The sequence below is a fragment of the Monodon monoceros genome, unplaced genomic scaffold (genome assembly GCF_005190385.1).
Source record: "Monodon monoceros isolate NGI ecotype Baffin Bay Population unplaced genomic scaffold, NGI_Narwhal_1 Super_Scaffold_16, whole genome shotgun sequence".
Taxonomy (NCBI): Eukaryota; Metazoa; Chordata; class Mammalia; order Artiodactyla; family Monodontidae; genus Monodon; species Monodon monoceros.
This window is the reverse complement of record NW_021703772.1, coordinates 58,232,691-58,248,570: the sequence shown is the minus strand read 5'-3', so window position 1 is coordinate 58,248,570 and position 15,880 is coordinate 58,232,691. Positions and strand designations below refer to the sequence as shown.

Here is a 15,880-nt window from a genome sequence, read left to right as displayed (position 1 = left end):
GATTTGGGGCCTAAACAACTGGGTCAGTGGCAGTGCTGCCAACTGAGACAGAGATGATTGAGGGAGACAGTGGGAGGCACTGGAAGAAAAACCTTTGTGTGTATGGGTGGAACAACCCAATGCCCATCAATAGATGAAAGGATAAACAAAATGTAGTATATCCATACAATGAAATATTATTCAGCTGTGAAAAGAAATGACATACTGATACCTGTTACAACATGGCTGAACCTTGAAAACATTATACTAAGTGAAAAGGAACCAGACAAAAAAGCCCACATATTGTATGACTCCATATATATGAAATATCCAGAATAAGTAAATCTACAGAGTCAGAAAATAGATTAGTGTTTGCCAGGGGCTCAGTGTGGGAGGAGTAACTGGAGAGTGACTGCTTAATGGAAGTTTCCATTTGGGGTGATGAGAAAGTTCTGAAGCTACACAATAGAGGTGGCTGCACAGCATTGTGAATATACTAAATGCTGTGGAATTTTATACTTTAAAATGGCAACAGCGGTAAATGTTATTTGTATTTTACCACAGTAAAAACATCTGAGACAACAACAAAAATTTTAGGATGTATGTAGGGAAACTCAAGAGTTTAGTTTGGGACATTTTAAATTTGAAATGCCTATTAGGTATTCAAGTAGAGCTAGATAAAGGAATCTGGAGCTCAGGGGAAAGTTCAGGACTGGAGAAATAAATCTGGGAGTCATTAGCATAGGGATGATATTTAAAGACTGAGAATTGGGTGAGAACTGCCATCTAGGCAGTGTAGGGAGAGAAGAAAGGAAAGACTGAGCCTGGACTGCCTTGATACTGGTCAGGAATAGGAGGAGGAGCCAGCAAAACAGGGTGGGCACACTGCTCCACAAAGAGTGGGAAAGTAGGAGAACGTGGCATCTCTGGGGCTCGGGTAGAGAGCATTTTGGGGAGAGGTGCACCAAGTGTCAATTACCATTGAGAGATGGAATCAAATGAAGACTGTTGGATTTTGTGCGATGGAAATCCCTGTGATCTTTACAAAGTTGTTTGTAGTTCCAAGTGGTTTTATGCATTACTCAAATATACTAGCTTAAAATATTTTTTTGGTCTATTAATTTCTCCAATAGATATATTAAAATTTTCCACCATCAATATAGATTGATTGGTTTTTATTTCTCCTTGTTGAATTTTAAAATTCTGTATTAAGAGAATGTGTTCTTGACTCTCATGTCTTGTTAGTGAATTGTGATTTTTATCACTTGAAAATAGCCTTCTTTCCTTTTAATTGTAATGGCATATGTAGCTGGACTTTTTTTTTAACTCCAAATTAAAACTTGGTTTTTTAATATGGGAACTTAACTCATTCACATTTTGTATTGTTAATATGTTTAAATACACTCATGTTTTCCTGGCTTATGTTTTCTATTCAGGTGTTTTTGGTTTTGTTTTTTTCTGTTTCTTCTTGTTGTCTTTTGTTTGAGCAAGTTTTCTTTATTCCATTTTCTTTAGGGGTTGGCAAAGTTATGAACTCAGTTTTGGTTATTTAGATAGTTAACTTAAAATTTGAACTCTCATGGTTATACATGTTTTTTATCCGCATCTAGAATTAATCCACCTTCATGTCTTCCCATTAAACAAATTTTTACTCTGACTTCCTCCTTTTGCCTCTATAGGTGTCAGCAATTTACCAAATTAGTTTTATTCTAGTTAAGTTTTACTTTTTGTTTTGACTCAGTTTTTTCCTTTTACTCCATATTATCTTTTTCTTTGGGTTACCTTTTGTCATTGTTCTTTTGTTCGAGTGCATTTTTGAGAGCCATAATTATTTTAGAGATAGTGTGATTGTGGCGAAACTCCTGAATCCTTGTATGTTAAAAATGTCTCCAATTTGCTCTCACAGTTGATTGTGCATTTCCCTTGGTATAGATTTCTAGGTACAAAATCATTTTTCTTTCAGAATTTGGAATGTATTACACAGGTGTCTTTAGCACCCAACATTGCTGATGAGAAGTCTGATGCTAATCTGCTTCTTCTCTGATCATAAGTAACAGAAACTGGCTCTGGCTAATTTGTGCAGAAAAATAATTTGTTGGCAGGCTATTGGGTAGCTCACAGAATTACCTAGAAGGCTGAAAATCAGGCTTGGAAAGCCAGCAGGAACCAAGGGGGCAACAACCAAGGATACTTTGTAGGAACAGTCTGGTTAGGTCATTGCCACCAGTCTTTGTGGGTATCACTCCAGATTCAGGTCCTGGGTGGAACAGCTAACACTCAAATTGCCAAACCTGAAAGCGGGGTTATTTGCCAGGCGCCCAATAACCACATGTGGTAGGCAGAAAAATGGTCCCAAAGATGTCCATGGCCTAACGCTTGGAACCTGTGAACGTTCCCTTAAATGGCAAAGGGACTACGCAGATGTGATTAAGTTAGTTTGATTAGCCTGGATTATCCAGGTGGGCCCAATTACATGATTCCTTAAAAGTAGAGAAGCTCTCCCACCTGTGATCAGAGGGAGCTGTGACTAATACAGAAGGGTCAGAGAGTTGCTGTCTCTGAGGATGGAGGAAGGGGGCCATGAGCTAAGATACGTGATGGCTGTTGGTAGCTGGAAAATGCAAAACACAAATTCTCCCCTAGTCTCCAGAAAGGAGTGCTGACACCTTGAGCTTAGCCCTGGACTTCTGATCTACAGAACGGTAAAGTAATAAATTTGTGCTGTTTTAAGCCACCGTTTGTGGAAAATCGTTATGGCAGCAATAGAAAACCAATACACCACACATTTGTAGTATTTCTTTGTCTTGATACTAAAGCCAGTAAGGCCTCACTCTGGCGGCAGCCTGTGAGCATTTTGTTCCTTGCAGAGCTACCTTGTCATCTAACACTTCCTCTTGGGTGCTCGCTTCCTATCCCCCTCTGTCCCTGTGAAAACACTCCTGATGGTTTCTTTCTGCTAGTTCAGGGGCAGGGGAAGGCTATTGGGCCCCATGTTCTGAATACAGTGCTTTTTAAAATATATATAAATTTATTTGTTTTTGGCTGCATTGGGTCTTCATTACTGTGCACGGACTTTTCTCTAGTTGTGGCGAGCGGGGGCTACTCTTCGTGGTGGTGCGCTGGCTTCTCATTGCGGTGGCTTCTCTTGTTGCGGAGCATGGGCTCTAGGTGCTCGGGCTTCAGTAGTTGTGGCTTGCGGGCTCAGTAGTTGTGGTGCATGGGCTTAGCTGCTCCACGGCATGTGGGATCTTCCCGGACCAGGGATCGAACCCGTGTGCCCTGCATTGGCAGGAGGATTCTTAACCACTGTGCCACCAGGGAAGCCCCTGAATACAGTTTTTCTGGGTTTTTTTTGCGGTACGCGGGCCTCTCACTGTTGTGGCCTCTCCCGCTGCGGAGCACAGGGTCCGGACGCGCAGGCTCAGCGGCCACGGCTCACGGGCCCAGCCGCTCCGCGGCACGCAGGATCCGCCCAGACCAGGGCACGAACCCACGTCCCCTGCATCGGCAGGCGGACTCTCAACCACTGCGCTACCAGGGAAGCCCTGTTCTTTAATAAATTATCCTGCTGGTTGATTCAGAGCCTTCTGTATTATTGTAAATGTCTCTGAGTATGGAAACTCTGGATTTGCTCTTTCCATTATTTTAATCATTTATTTGGTTTGTTTTCTGCAGCCAGTTTGGGGATGTGATTTTTCCTCACTCTTGTAAATGTTGATTAACTTCTATCTTTTAAGTATTTCAAAGCTTTCTGATAATAGTGCCTTTTCCTGTTTATCAGTACCATGTGAATTTCTTTGGGGCTTCCCTGGTGGTGCAGTGGTTAAGAACCCACCTGCTAATGCAGGGGACATGGGTTCGAGCCCTAGTCAGGGAAGATCCCACATGCCATGGAGTGACTAAGCCTGTGCGCCACAACTACTGAAGCCCGCACGCCTAGAGGCTGTGCTCTGCAACAAGAGAAGCCACGGCAATGAGAAGCCCGTGCACCACAACAAAGAGTAGCCCCCGCTCGCTGCAGCTTAGAGAAAGCCCGCGCGCAGCAACGAGGATCCAAAGCAGCCAAAAATAAATAAATTTAAAAAAATAAAAAAAAACAGTAAATAAATTAATCCTTTAAAAACAAACAAAAAAACATTTTGCACCTGTCATTGTAAGAAAATTTGGGTGGAAGGGGACATGATCTTATGAGCTCATTTCACCATCTTGATCCAATTGTTGCCTATTACTTAGGCTGATTATTCTGAACCCGGGGCTCAGACAGAATCTGAAGGACTAGAAAGTTCCCTGAAGAGTGGGCTGTGTGGTCTAGTCTCAGCAGCATGGAGGCCCAGGAGGAAGCCAATGGAACACAGGGGTTGGGAGGGCCCAGGTGGGGGTTGGGGAAGCCCTTTGACAGGAAAAGACAAAACAGACCTGAGTTCAAACCCTGATTTTGCCCCTTTCCAACTATGTAAGCTTAAGCAAATTTAGCCTCTGTAAACTTCAGTTTCTTCACTTTAAAATGGTGATAACACCAGCTATCAGACAAGGCTGCTGTAAGAATTAAATGAGACAATATTGGTAAAGTGCTTTTCATAGGCTTGGCATTTAATAATAATGGGTATTTACTGAGTGCTTTTACATGGAATAATCTTGTTTAATCCTGATTTTTAAACCTGTTACACAGATCAGGAAACTGAGGTGTAGAGAATTAAGTAACCTGCTTAAGGCTGTAATCAAAAAGTGGCAGAGGAGGGATTTGAACCTGGGCAGTCTGGCTGACATCTCTGCACACACACATCATGCTACAGGTTACCCCCATGGGTGAGGGCTATTGGGCTGAGTGCTCTCCTCTGGTGTTTAAAATTTCCTGTGTGGTTTTGGTGGAGGGAGCCAGATTAATTTTAGGAATTAGGAAGGGATTGAGTCAGCAAGAGAGGATTAAGTGGCCCCAGCAATAGGCAAGCTGGAGCTGGCAGGTCATTGTAGGTTACTGTTTAGTATCCAAGTTTGTTGGCTTATTTGCTTTTATTATGTACTTATTTTGTGGAGGTAACACATAATACGTAACAGTAACATGCACATATCTTAAAGGCACAGCTCAATGAATTTTCACACGTGTTTACACCTGTGTAATCACCATCCAGATCAAGCTATAGAATATTTCTAGCACCCTAGAAGGCCTCTAGCCCCCTAGAAGGCTCCCTTGTGCTCCCTCCCAGTCAATACCTGGCCAAAGGTTAGTAGTACTAACCTCTGTCATTATGGGTCACTTTAGTCTGTTTTGGACTTCATATAATCGAACATATGGTTTCTGTTCTCTCATATCTGGCTTCTTTCACTCAGTTTATTTTGATAAAGAACCAGATGCTTTGAATCTGTGAGCAGATGACTACATTCCATGAGCAGGTAGCTAAGCTCCGAGCGTTACCCCAAGGGCTCTGTACACAAGTACAGCCTTTTGTGCATCTCAGTAGCCAGCTGTGGGAGATGGGAAAGAGAAGGAAAACTTGCCCAGGCAGGGCTGCCATTGGCTCCACACCTGAAGGCTCTCAGGACGCCCTGGGCTCAAGGGTAAACGTTCTAGGTATGCTATGGCTATGAAGTGAATGTTAGTTCCTTTCCTCTTTCTGGGATTCCCCATGAGTCAGGTTTTGAGATGGGACAGCTGCCTGAGTTTGGTTGAGGGTGGCACGTTCTTTGCCCTTTTGCAGCTATAGTGGTGCATTGGAAAACTCTGAATTGTTCTACACACTAGGATGCAAGTAATGTCCACACCTCTCTCCAGCCTCTGGGAACCCATCTTCTCAGGGCAGGGGCATAGCTGTCTTCCCTGTGAAACATTGCCTTCCATCTCCTCCCTTTTTAGGGTAATTCCAGCTTCTGTTCTTGAAAAGACAATAATTCTCAAAGTCTGTAAATTTAAAAAAAGAGACTTCCCTGGTGGTGCAGTGATTAAGACCCTGTGCTCCCAATGCAGGGGGCCCGGGTTCCATCCCTGGTTGGGGAACTAGATCCCACATGCATGCTGCAACTAAGAGTTTGAATGCCACGACTAAGGAGCCCTCAAGCCGCAACTAAGACCTGGTGCAACCAAATAAATAAAAAAAAATAAAGTAAGTCTGGCTTTTTCCAGTTCTTAACCACAAAGAAGCTCTTAAAGCTCTTACAACTGAGCATAAAAGGGTCCTGTGCCTCAGAACAAAAAGCCAGGTTTCTTTCCAGAGAGGAAAGGAAGGGGGAAATCACCTTTCCCTCTACCAAGTAAGTCTCCAATAGAAGTAAGAACAAGGCACAAATGACTACATCAGTAATCTCTCCGGTCCCACAGCACTGGGTTCCAAATCTGCCCTCTGAGACTAACCATGGGGAAAACCTGGCAAAATCGCACTCTAATCATCTCAGCCCCAGTTTTTTCTGCTACAAAATGGTGGCGATACCAACCTTGCAAAGTTGTTGTCATTGGTAAATTAGCTATTTGTAAAGCTCCATACTTAGGGTCCTAATGAGTGTATTTTCTTTTTTTCTACAGGAGGAATCACCTGCTTGTATGGAAGTAGGAACAGCTGAACTGGGTGGCCTGGATTACAGGGCTCCAAGAACAGAGAAGCGATGCACTTTGCCAGGTAGTTGGGAAGCAGGCTGGAGCTCAGAAAGGCTTTTCTCCCTTTTCTTTATGGTTCCAAGCAGGTAAGTGATATGACTTAGGAGGTACTGCGAGGTGGCCCTGTACTCTCAACATAGTGCCCGAACCTGACTGATCATTAGAATTTCATGGAGAGTTTAAAAACATTCCGACCCAGCCACTTACTTTCTCCCACTCTGGCTGAGAATCTGATTCAGGAAAAAAAAAATCCCCAGGTGATTCTGCTGACTAGTAAGGTTTAGAGACCTGTTCTAAAATATATTCTTGCCTGAAAGTCCAATAGTTTATTTATTTTTTCAGCTTTGAGGAAGGTCTTTAATATCATTGCCCCACACAGTGAATTTGGGTAAAAGAGGAAACAGATGGAACTTTAACAGGCAAGTCTGGAGCCTGAAGCTTCATGGGAGCCCCTGGCACCAAATAGAAGTGTAACAGGTCACCTGCACCCTTTCATGGCATTAAGAACAGAAACGCAGTGCGTGGGTCTTGAGTTTTAGGAAAGTCCAATAGTTTAAAACATTTCCATATTATCTCAGTGGGGGGCATAAAAAATAGGACTGGGGGAGTCATGAGTCACCTTGACTACCCCGAAGGAAAAAACTTTTGTGGAACTGTCTAGATTACATGAACCTTATCACATACATTGTAAAGCCTACGTCTTGATTTCTGTGACAAAATTTTCATCAGGGTAGAAGAACAAAGCTTACCAGTACCTTGTTCAAGTAATTGGTACGACCCTCATTTCCAAACACTAACTAAACTGTACCTTTAATTGGGAATTTTTACTACATTAAAGTAAATTAGAATGATCAGGCATATTTTTCTCTTCCTTGTAGCCCCTCCTTAGCTTGTTATTGAAGGCATATTAATAACTACCTCTCTAGGATGCAGCCGCTGAGCATTCTGATGAGAGAGAATGTAAGGATGATAGGTCCTTAGGACTGTGAGCTGGTAGCTGAGAATGTCCATTAGAAGTAGTTAGAATCCTAACTGCTAGATTAGGTCAGCACACGGAGAGAACGGGAATTAGAATTCTGATGGAAGATGGCTTTGGGGGATCAAACAAATCTAAAATTCTAGTAGTGTTTTATTACATATTGTTGTGATTGAAACCTTAATTTCGGAATTTATAATTGAATTTGGGAGCATTGAAAATTTAGAGAGAGGGCAGAAATGAGAAAGGCTCAGGGAAGCCAGAGGACGTGGGCACAATACAAGCTCAGGTGGGAGATGAAGAGGGATGGAGTCAGAAAGTAAGAAGATTGTAGAAGGGAGAACAACACCAAAAATAACGATTATTTCCTTCAACCCTTTATGGTCCTTGCTGGGCAATTCCCTTTCCAATTTTTCCCTACCTCTTGTTATTATTTCATCCTGGTAAAAGGGAGAACCAAACTAGTTTCTTGAGATAGTCTCAAGATCATTTAAGTAGAAGTCTAGGAGATGCTTAGATATAGCCAGGAAAATACCTGCATGTATCAGATCACAGCTTTGCCCTGTATTGTTTAGATGCCTTATTGGGGGCGGTGCTCATGGAACTTTTGCAAACAATCTGGAGTTTGGAGGGTGTCTTCATCACTCATATTTTTGAGAATTTGAATCGGGTCTGTGCTGTTCAGTGTATGTGTGTGTTGCATTTGTTTTTTTGAATTTGAATTCCTATTGGAACAAAACTGGCTTATTGCTGTGAAGAGGTTTGATTTTTGGTTTTGCTGTACTTATAGAAAGCAAATGAAGTCTAAAAATTAAGTTTCTTGGTTCTAAGTGCACCAGATTTATACCTTCTCAAAATGAACAGAGGCTTTATTGATAGTGAGTAAATGACTATACATCTTCATAGCATGTCATTCCTCCCACTTTAACTTCCACCTATGCTCCCACTGGGTAATTTATTTTTTTTTGGCTGCGTCGGGTCTTAGTTGTGGCACACAGGCTCCAGGGCACGTGGACTCTAGTTGAGGCTCTTGAGCTCAGTAGTTGTGGCGAACAGGCTTAGTTGCCCCATGGCATGTGGGATCTTAGTTCCCTGACCAGGGATGGAACCTGCGCCCCCTGCATTGCAAGGCGGATTCTTTATCACTGGACCACCAGGGAAGTCCCCCCACTGGGTTATTTTGAGGCATCTGAAGTAAATCTCAGATGTCATTTCGTTTCTGCTGTAAGCATTTCAGCATGTGTCTCTAAAAGATATGGACTCTTTTTAAAAACATAACTGCATATTTGGATTAAGTGACTAGCAAAATAAAGAGGTGTGCTTGCAAAACAAAATATAACCACAATACCTTTATAACTCCCCAAAATATTGATAAAATTTCCTTAGTATCAAATATCTAATCAGGTTTAAATTTCCTGCATCATTTTTGGATTTTGCTGATTATTTCACTGAGATGTTGCTTAACAAATTCCTCTGTTTCCTGTACATCCTATAAGCTGAGTGTTAGATCTGGAAGTTTAATCTGACTTGGCTTGGTTTTTTTGGCAAGAACACTTCATATGTGGCATTATATAATTCCGTAGGAAACATATGATGGTAACAGGCATTAATTATCATTGTCTAGAAGATTGTACATTTTTGACCGCCTTCAACTCAACCATCAAGCTATACACACCCTTAGACACACCTCACATATACCCTCTCCTTTTTACTGTTTTTTTTTTTTCTCATCTCTAAAAACACCATTGTCTATTAACCATCACTGCAGATCCCTGCAGGTCAGGGTGTTCTGCCTGATACTCCACACTCGCTGTTAATTATGATAATTATGTATACTTTGCATCTGATGCTTACGTGTTGCCACTGGCATCTGTTATCCTGAAATCTTACTCTTCCCATTGACTCTAGGAAGATTAATTTTGTAAAAGCACCTATGGTTATTTTTTGTTTGTTTTGTTTTTATTTTATTGAAGTATAGTTTTTTAATTTATACATCTTTATTGGAGTATAATTGCTTCACAATGCTGTTATTTCTATTGTACAACAAAGTAAATCAGCCATGTGCATAGTTGATTTAAATGTTGTATTTTTTTCTCATTAGTTACCTATTTTATACATAGTATCAATAGTGTACTGTTTTAACTGATTAGAAAATCGTTACTTGATTGTAAACTCATCTCACAGACATAATCTCCTTGGAAAATAATCAGAAGGTTCCATTAACTTTCAATATATGTAAATAAACATTCTCTCAGTTCCCACCTATGGTGATATTGTTGGTTGTCTATTCAACTGCCGTCCCTCTCACCCTTTTCATGTGCTGACAGAGAGCCCACTTCCCATCAAAGAGGCTGACCACTTTCCAAAGTGCCTGGTTTCTGGGAAACTCTTTCTTTCCCTCTTTATGAGGATACTGTCATCTTTGGTTCTTTACATGAGGTGTGAGGTTGTTATTTGGTGCTGCAATGACCGTCCTCTGACCATAGGGAGCAGGCTAAAGGATTAACACCAATGTGCCCAGGATGATGGGATGGAAATGTGGGAAGAATCCAGATGCTCAGTAAGTCACTGAGCCCCTGAAATAGCCAACCTTGCAAATGCCATACCTCCAGACTTCTTATGTGAGATTATAAAAAAGGGGTATTTCACCCACTTTTCGTTGATCATTTGCAGCTATAAACAACACACCAGGTATATTCAGATACACTTCTTTTGTGTTTCTGCTTACTATTTAAAGCCCTGATGTAGGGAAAAAAGCCCTATAGACTTTGACCTTGAGTTTCCTATAAAATCAAAGTCTCTCTTAACCACTCTGATAGAGCTAAAATGGTGATACACATAGCATAAATCATTGAATCATCAAAATAAACTTGTTTTGATGTCATTTTTAAAAAATAAAATCAGTTTTTTGATAAGATACAAGTTGAAAAAGCATACAGTAACTTAAAAGTGGAGATAGAGGCCTAAATGTTCTATGTTGGTGATAGGAATTAGAGTTGAAATATTTTCCAAGGCTCATTCTCAAAGCACATAACTAAGAGTTGACTTTGAGTGTTGGCAACAAAGGGAGACTTTTCTCCTATTACATTATGCTGGACATAATACTTGTATTAAGTAGGAGAACTGGAATTTCTGAATCTCCTCCTTTGCAACAAAACAATTCCCAAGTTTCAAATTGAATGCACAAGATTAGCAGGCAGAGTGATGCGGATTTAATTTTTAAAAATAGTGTGATGTTTGAAATCTAAGAAGCAGCTATAGAACCAAAAACGTAAAGGATAGCTATGAGCTGTCTGTGCTTACTGCTGCTTCTGTTTTTTTTAAATTGAGATATAATTGACATATAACAGTATGCTCCTGCTTGTATTTTGCATTCCCAGACTGTTATTTGGAAGCAAAGCTTCATTGATTTTTGGTCAGTAGATTGCACCTTTGTCCTTGCAGACAAGGTGATGACAGCAAGTAGTTCCATGAAACCCTTGGTAACAGACCTTCTTTGTGCTGTGTGAGGAAGCCCTGGCTCATAAGTGGATGACATCAGCAGGCTTCCACCCACTCCTCTGGATCCCTCAGTGTACAGAGACTCATCGGTAATGACTTTCACTCTGAACAGCTGCCGGTCTCACTGGCTTCATTCACTGTGAAGATGGTGATCATACATCCCAGATTTCAAATAATCTGTCCTGTTTTCAGACCATGTGTCAGGCTATCTGCCCTTGTGTCTGATTAGGAAAATATGATCACCTTAATTATGGCACAACCCCTTCCAACTTCTCTGCCTGCTTGGAGGTTTTCCCAACATGTCTCGTTGTTTGGGATACCTCTCAGGTGGTGTCCCTTCTCCTTCGCTAAATAAGCAAAATTACCCATGTGTTCAATGGAAATACCCTCCTTTAGGGATCCTGTCTAGAAGGGATTTCAACATAACCAGTACTTAGACACAGTAAGGCAGAGCCTACCTGCCTATGAAAAGCTACCTGATCAGAATTCTGAGTGAATTAAATGTCTATTAGCACAATAAAATTCAAAGCCTTTGAAAATGCATAAGGTGATACATTTAAGCAGGTGAGCATAGCTTATCTTGGAAAAGTCACTGAAAGGAAGAAGGCAGGGTTAGAATTCAGCTTTGGAGATGAGATAGGAGCAAAGGGTAACTTCAGAGCCCACTGGGGGCAGCCTTGCTGTCTATAGGTTGTGGGTCAGGCAGCAGGCTCACTGTTTACTCTGACACTGTGGCTTGGAGAACATACCAGAATCTCTGCTCTCTTTGGTGTCCTTAATTCAGTGAGCCAGGTACACGAAGGGTGCTCAGGAGATACTTGTTGAACTGCATTGACAAGTAACTTTTTCTTTCATCACTGTGTTTGATAAACGAGATAAATGCACTTGCAACCATCTTTCTGGTTCAGAGTATCAAAGCTGGTGTGAAATGCCATAAAGAGTGTTTGTACCTAAGAATAATTATGGGGGTAGGATTTTGATTTTCTGAAAAAAAATTTTTTTTTTACCTATGTAGCCAGAATATTGAAATAAAATTTAGGAGGGGACAGACAATCCTTGGGTGTAAGGAGATTGGTAATGGCTTGGGACAGCTGAATAAATATATTTATTTTGTTCCGTGCGTGGGCCTTACCCCTTTCCACAACTACCAGGTGTTTTATAGACACGTTTTTCTATGAAGTAGTCAAGCTGTAAACACACTGAATCCTGACTGATAGTCATGTCTTTAAAAAAAAAAAAAAAAGAAAGGAAAGGGAAAAGAGAAGCACTACTGTCATTCTCCTAATGGAAATATCTTTTGTCTCTGGAAGCACAGGACCAAGGGTGTGGACCATCACAGGGCCTTCACTCTACTTTCAACCCATCCTGATTATGGGCTTCCTGTAGGTCTGTCCCTCATATGTAACTGTGGTGCTCTGAGAGGAAACTCTGTACCCACTGCACCCCAAGCCCAATCTCACGTTTCTGTACAAGGAATGGTGAGTGCTCAGTAAATGTTTGTTGAGTAAAAAACATCAAGTATTTAGCAGTATTGGTGAACAGTGTAGCTTCTCCTTCATGTTCACAAGTTAAATCACAGGGTTAAATCTTTCACATCCAGGTGTCTTAGTATACAGATGTACACAGTAAGCGTTTATGTCTGAGTGAGCAGAGCAAGGGCCACATTCATGAATACCATGGGAGCCTGTGGTGTTCACCTTCCCCCCATATCACCAGCGCTGCCTGCTGAGCAACAGAGATGTTCTCCCTCTTCCTTTTTTTAAAAAAATAAATTTTATTTATTTATTTTTGGCTGTTTTTGGGTCTTCGTTGCTGCGCGCGGGTTTTCTCTAGTTGTGGCAAGCGGGGGCTACTCTCATTGCGGTGGCTTCTCTTGTTGTGGAGCATGGGCTCTAGGCACGAGGGCTTCAGTAGTTGTGGCACATGGGCTCAGTAGTTGTTGCTCTAGAGCGCAGGCTCAGTAGTTGTGGCTCATGGGCTTAGTTGTTCCGCGGCATGTGGGATCTTCCCGGACCAGGGCTCGAACCCGTGTCCCCTGCATTGGCAGGAGGATTCTTAACCACTGTGCCACCAGGAAAGTCCTCTCCCACTTCCTTTCAAGGTCTCACAGGTTCATTGTAATACGTGGGAAAGGACCAGAGAGATTTTTAAGCCAAACTCTTCATTTTATAAGTGAAAAAACTTAGGTCTGGAGAGATGGAGCGACTTACCCAAGATCATATATAGCTCATCTTTGGCAAAACCAAGAAAGAATCTGAGTCTCCTTGAAAGTCATTTTTCTTCCCGAAATATTTTAAAGTTTTATGTAAAAGATCTTCATTTCATGGCCATATATATACCATCAAATAGTTGTTATAATCAATTACTCCTCAAGGAAACCCTAAAAACTTTTAGCTAATTATTTCCCATTTGACACATTTCAGGATGTCAAATAAGAAGTTCTTACTGAGACATCAAGATAAAATACGTGACAAGCCAAAGAGGAGAGCCATAAAAAGATAGATCATGGTCTTTCCATGATCTCTTTCTTTTCAAAGCACTCTCCCAGCAAATAGCACGCTAGTTAAACCTGTTAGTGAGTAAACCGAAGGAAATATGTTAAAGGACTCCATCCAGTCCTGCCCAAAGCCAGGCAGAGGAGGCCAACTTGAGTTCTCACCACCATCCCCCAACACCCTTTGTTGTTTGCTCAGAATAGTTTCCTCCTGTAAGACATTAGTGATTCCTAGGGCTTCTTTAAGAAGTTTCTTTATTATGTGTGAAGTGATTGAAAACTGCCAATCATGAATCTGGCAATCCCCTCTCATGAGCTTCAAGACTCTTCTGATTACAATAATTACATTTTTATGAATATCCTACCTAGAGAGTAACAATTTTACTATGTCAGACTACACCACACAAAGATGCATCAGTTTCATCTGCAATGAAAAATAGAGCCTAATAGCTCAGTTGTATATTTATGATAGTCAAACATCAAGATGCAACGTAAATACTTCAGCTGAAAGAATTCTGATCATTATTTAACCTTGAGATGATAAGGGTGAAGGCTTGTCAGCTTTCATGAATTATTTTTTTCATGATTTTTGCTATTTTGATTTGATTTTTAAAACTCCATAACTTAACACTTATTAACATTTGGATTCCACCCCACCCCTCATGATATGTAGACAAGGCGCAGCAACAAAAGATTAATAGATATGATTGATAGTCAAAGGGAGAGGATTAGGTAGTTGTAAGACATAATTATGTTTCAGGTACAATAGGGCCCGTCCAACAGAGTTTTCTTCTTGCCTAAGTTTCTTCACCCATGATGCAAATAATGGACACAGTGTTTAGGTTTGATGAATACATATTAGTTTAATGCAAAGAAAAAACTGTTGCATTATTACAAATAGTGGTCAGTGCCAGTCGAAGTGTGCTCTGAGAACCCGTAGCATCAGGCATCACCTAGAAGCCTGTTAAAGATGTAAATTCTCAGGTCCCCATCCCAGACTTGCTGAGTCAGAATCTTTGGCCGTGGAGCACAGGACTCTGTCTTAACACGCCCTCCAGGTGATCCTCTGAGGTTTGAGAACCACTGCTGTAGCATCTTGTAGCTATTCCCATTGGCTGCAGTGAAACGTTGCCAGGTGTGGACGCGGCAGTCCCAGCAACACTGTAGGTGTTCCCTGTTAACTGCAGTAGTGTGCGTTCCAGGGCAGCTTAAGTGAACAGGCTCTTTTGGTCAAATTCCTGAGTGCAGAGGTTCCTCTTAAGTGGATTTTTTTCTTCTCTTTAAATCCCCAGATGTCACAAGCCATAGTTTCTTCCCATTCCACTCGTAATTGTTAGTTTATCCTCCCTGGTAGAGGGATGTTATGATATCCTTTCTAATGGCAAAAGATTTCCACCACCCTGAACCTCTGCTGATCCTTTGCCTTTGTTACAATCATTTCCCTAAAGTCATCTTGAGTTGTTTAAAAAATTTTAACATCCAACATGATGCCCTTTATATTTCTTATGGCAGTACCATAAGAAATGAACTCTATCTTTTAATAGCACTGTGAGTGAAAATTATTTACCGTAACTCACCAGAAAATGGTATAGGGAATTGTCACACATTGCAAGCACACTTAATTCAAGAAAACATGGTAGAACATACTTAGTACAAATGCTGATGCTCACTAACCAGGACTGTGCAGTGCTGTCAGTGACACAGTTTTTCTTTGAGAGGTTAAAATAACTCTCGGTGTAAAGGAAATGTATCACAGAATTTGGTAATAGATTAAAAAGGGGGAGGGAGGGGAAGAAGGGAGTGAGGGAGGGAAAGAGGGAGATTGAGAGAGAATATTTTAATGAAAATATTTTAGAGACAAGTAGCATTTTAATGAATCAGCATGCGTGGGGCAATGTTAAATGGAGTAGAAGAGTATGACAAAAAGTGAATGCCATCTTATGATTTAATCTTCATATTACTTTATACATTCTATATATAAAATATATTCTTATATATATATGAATATATTCTTTTAAAGACCCAAATGCAAGGGTAAACAGTGATTCTAAAGCCTGAATGTGTATCAGAATGACCTTGAAGCTTGTTAAAAATACAAATTCCCGTGGTCATGGTTGCTTTGGCAACACATATACTGAAATTCAAGCAATACAGAGAAAATTAGCACGGTCCCTGTGCAAGGATAACATGAAAACTCATGAAGCATTCCATATTATTTTTTGAATTTTATTTTATTTAGTTTTTTTAATACAGTAGGTTCTTATTAGTTATCTATTTTATACATATTGGTGTATATATGTCAATCCCAATCTCCCAGTTCATCCCACCCCCCCTCACTTTCCCA

General features: G+C 40.9%; 1 protein-coding gene and 1 non-coding gene across 3 annotated transcripts in view; both read left to right on the top strand.

Moving 5' to 3' along the window:
• The window catches only part of LOC114896889, a 106,199-nt gene that overhangs the window by 17,875 nt on the left and 72,444 nt on the right, over positions 1-15,880 (top strand). Inside the window, exons 1-2 of one of the 2 annotated variants that reach the window (XM_029225415.1) lie at positions 6,029-6,077; positions 6,494-6,651. In XM_029225415.1, the coding sequence (XP_029081248.1) occupies positions 6,512-6,651 (140 nt within the window). In that variant the 5' untranslated portion in view covers positions 6,029-6,077; positions 6,494-6,511. Of the gene's footprint in view, positions 1-6,028; positions 6,078-6,493; positions 6,652-15,880 lie in introns of those variants that run through there. The other variant, XR_003793964.1, reaches the window with a different exon arrangement.
• Positions 15,650-15,753, top strand: LOC114897391. Its single transcript, XR_003794111.1, has one exon. It is a non-coding gene; the product is annotated as a U6 spliceosomal RNA (small nuclear RNA).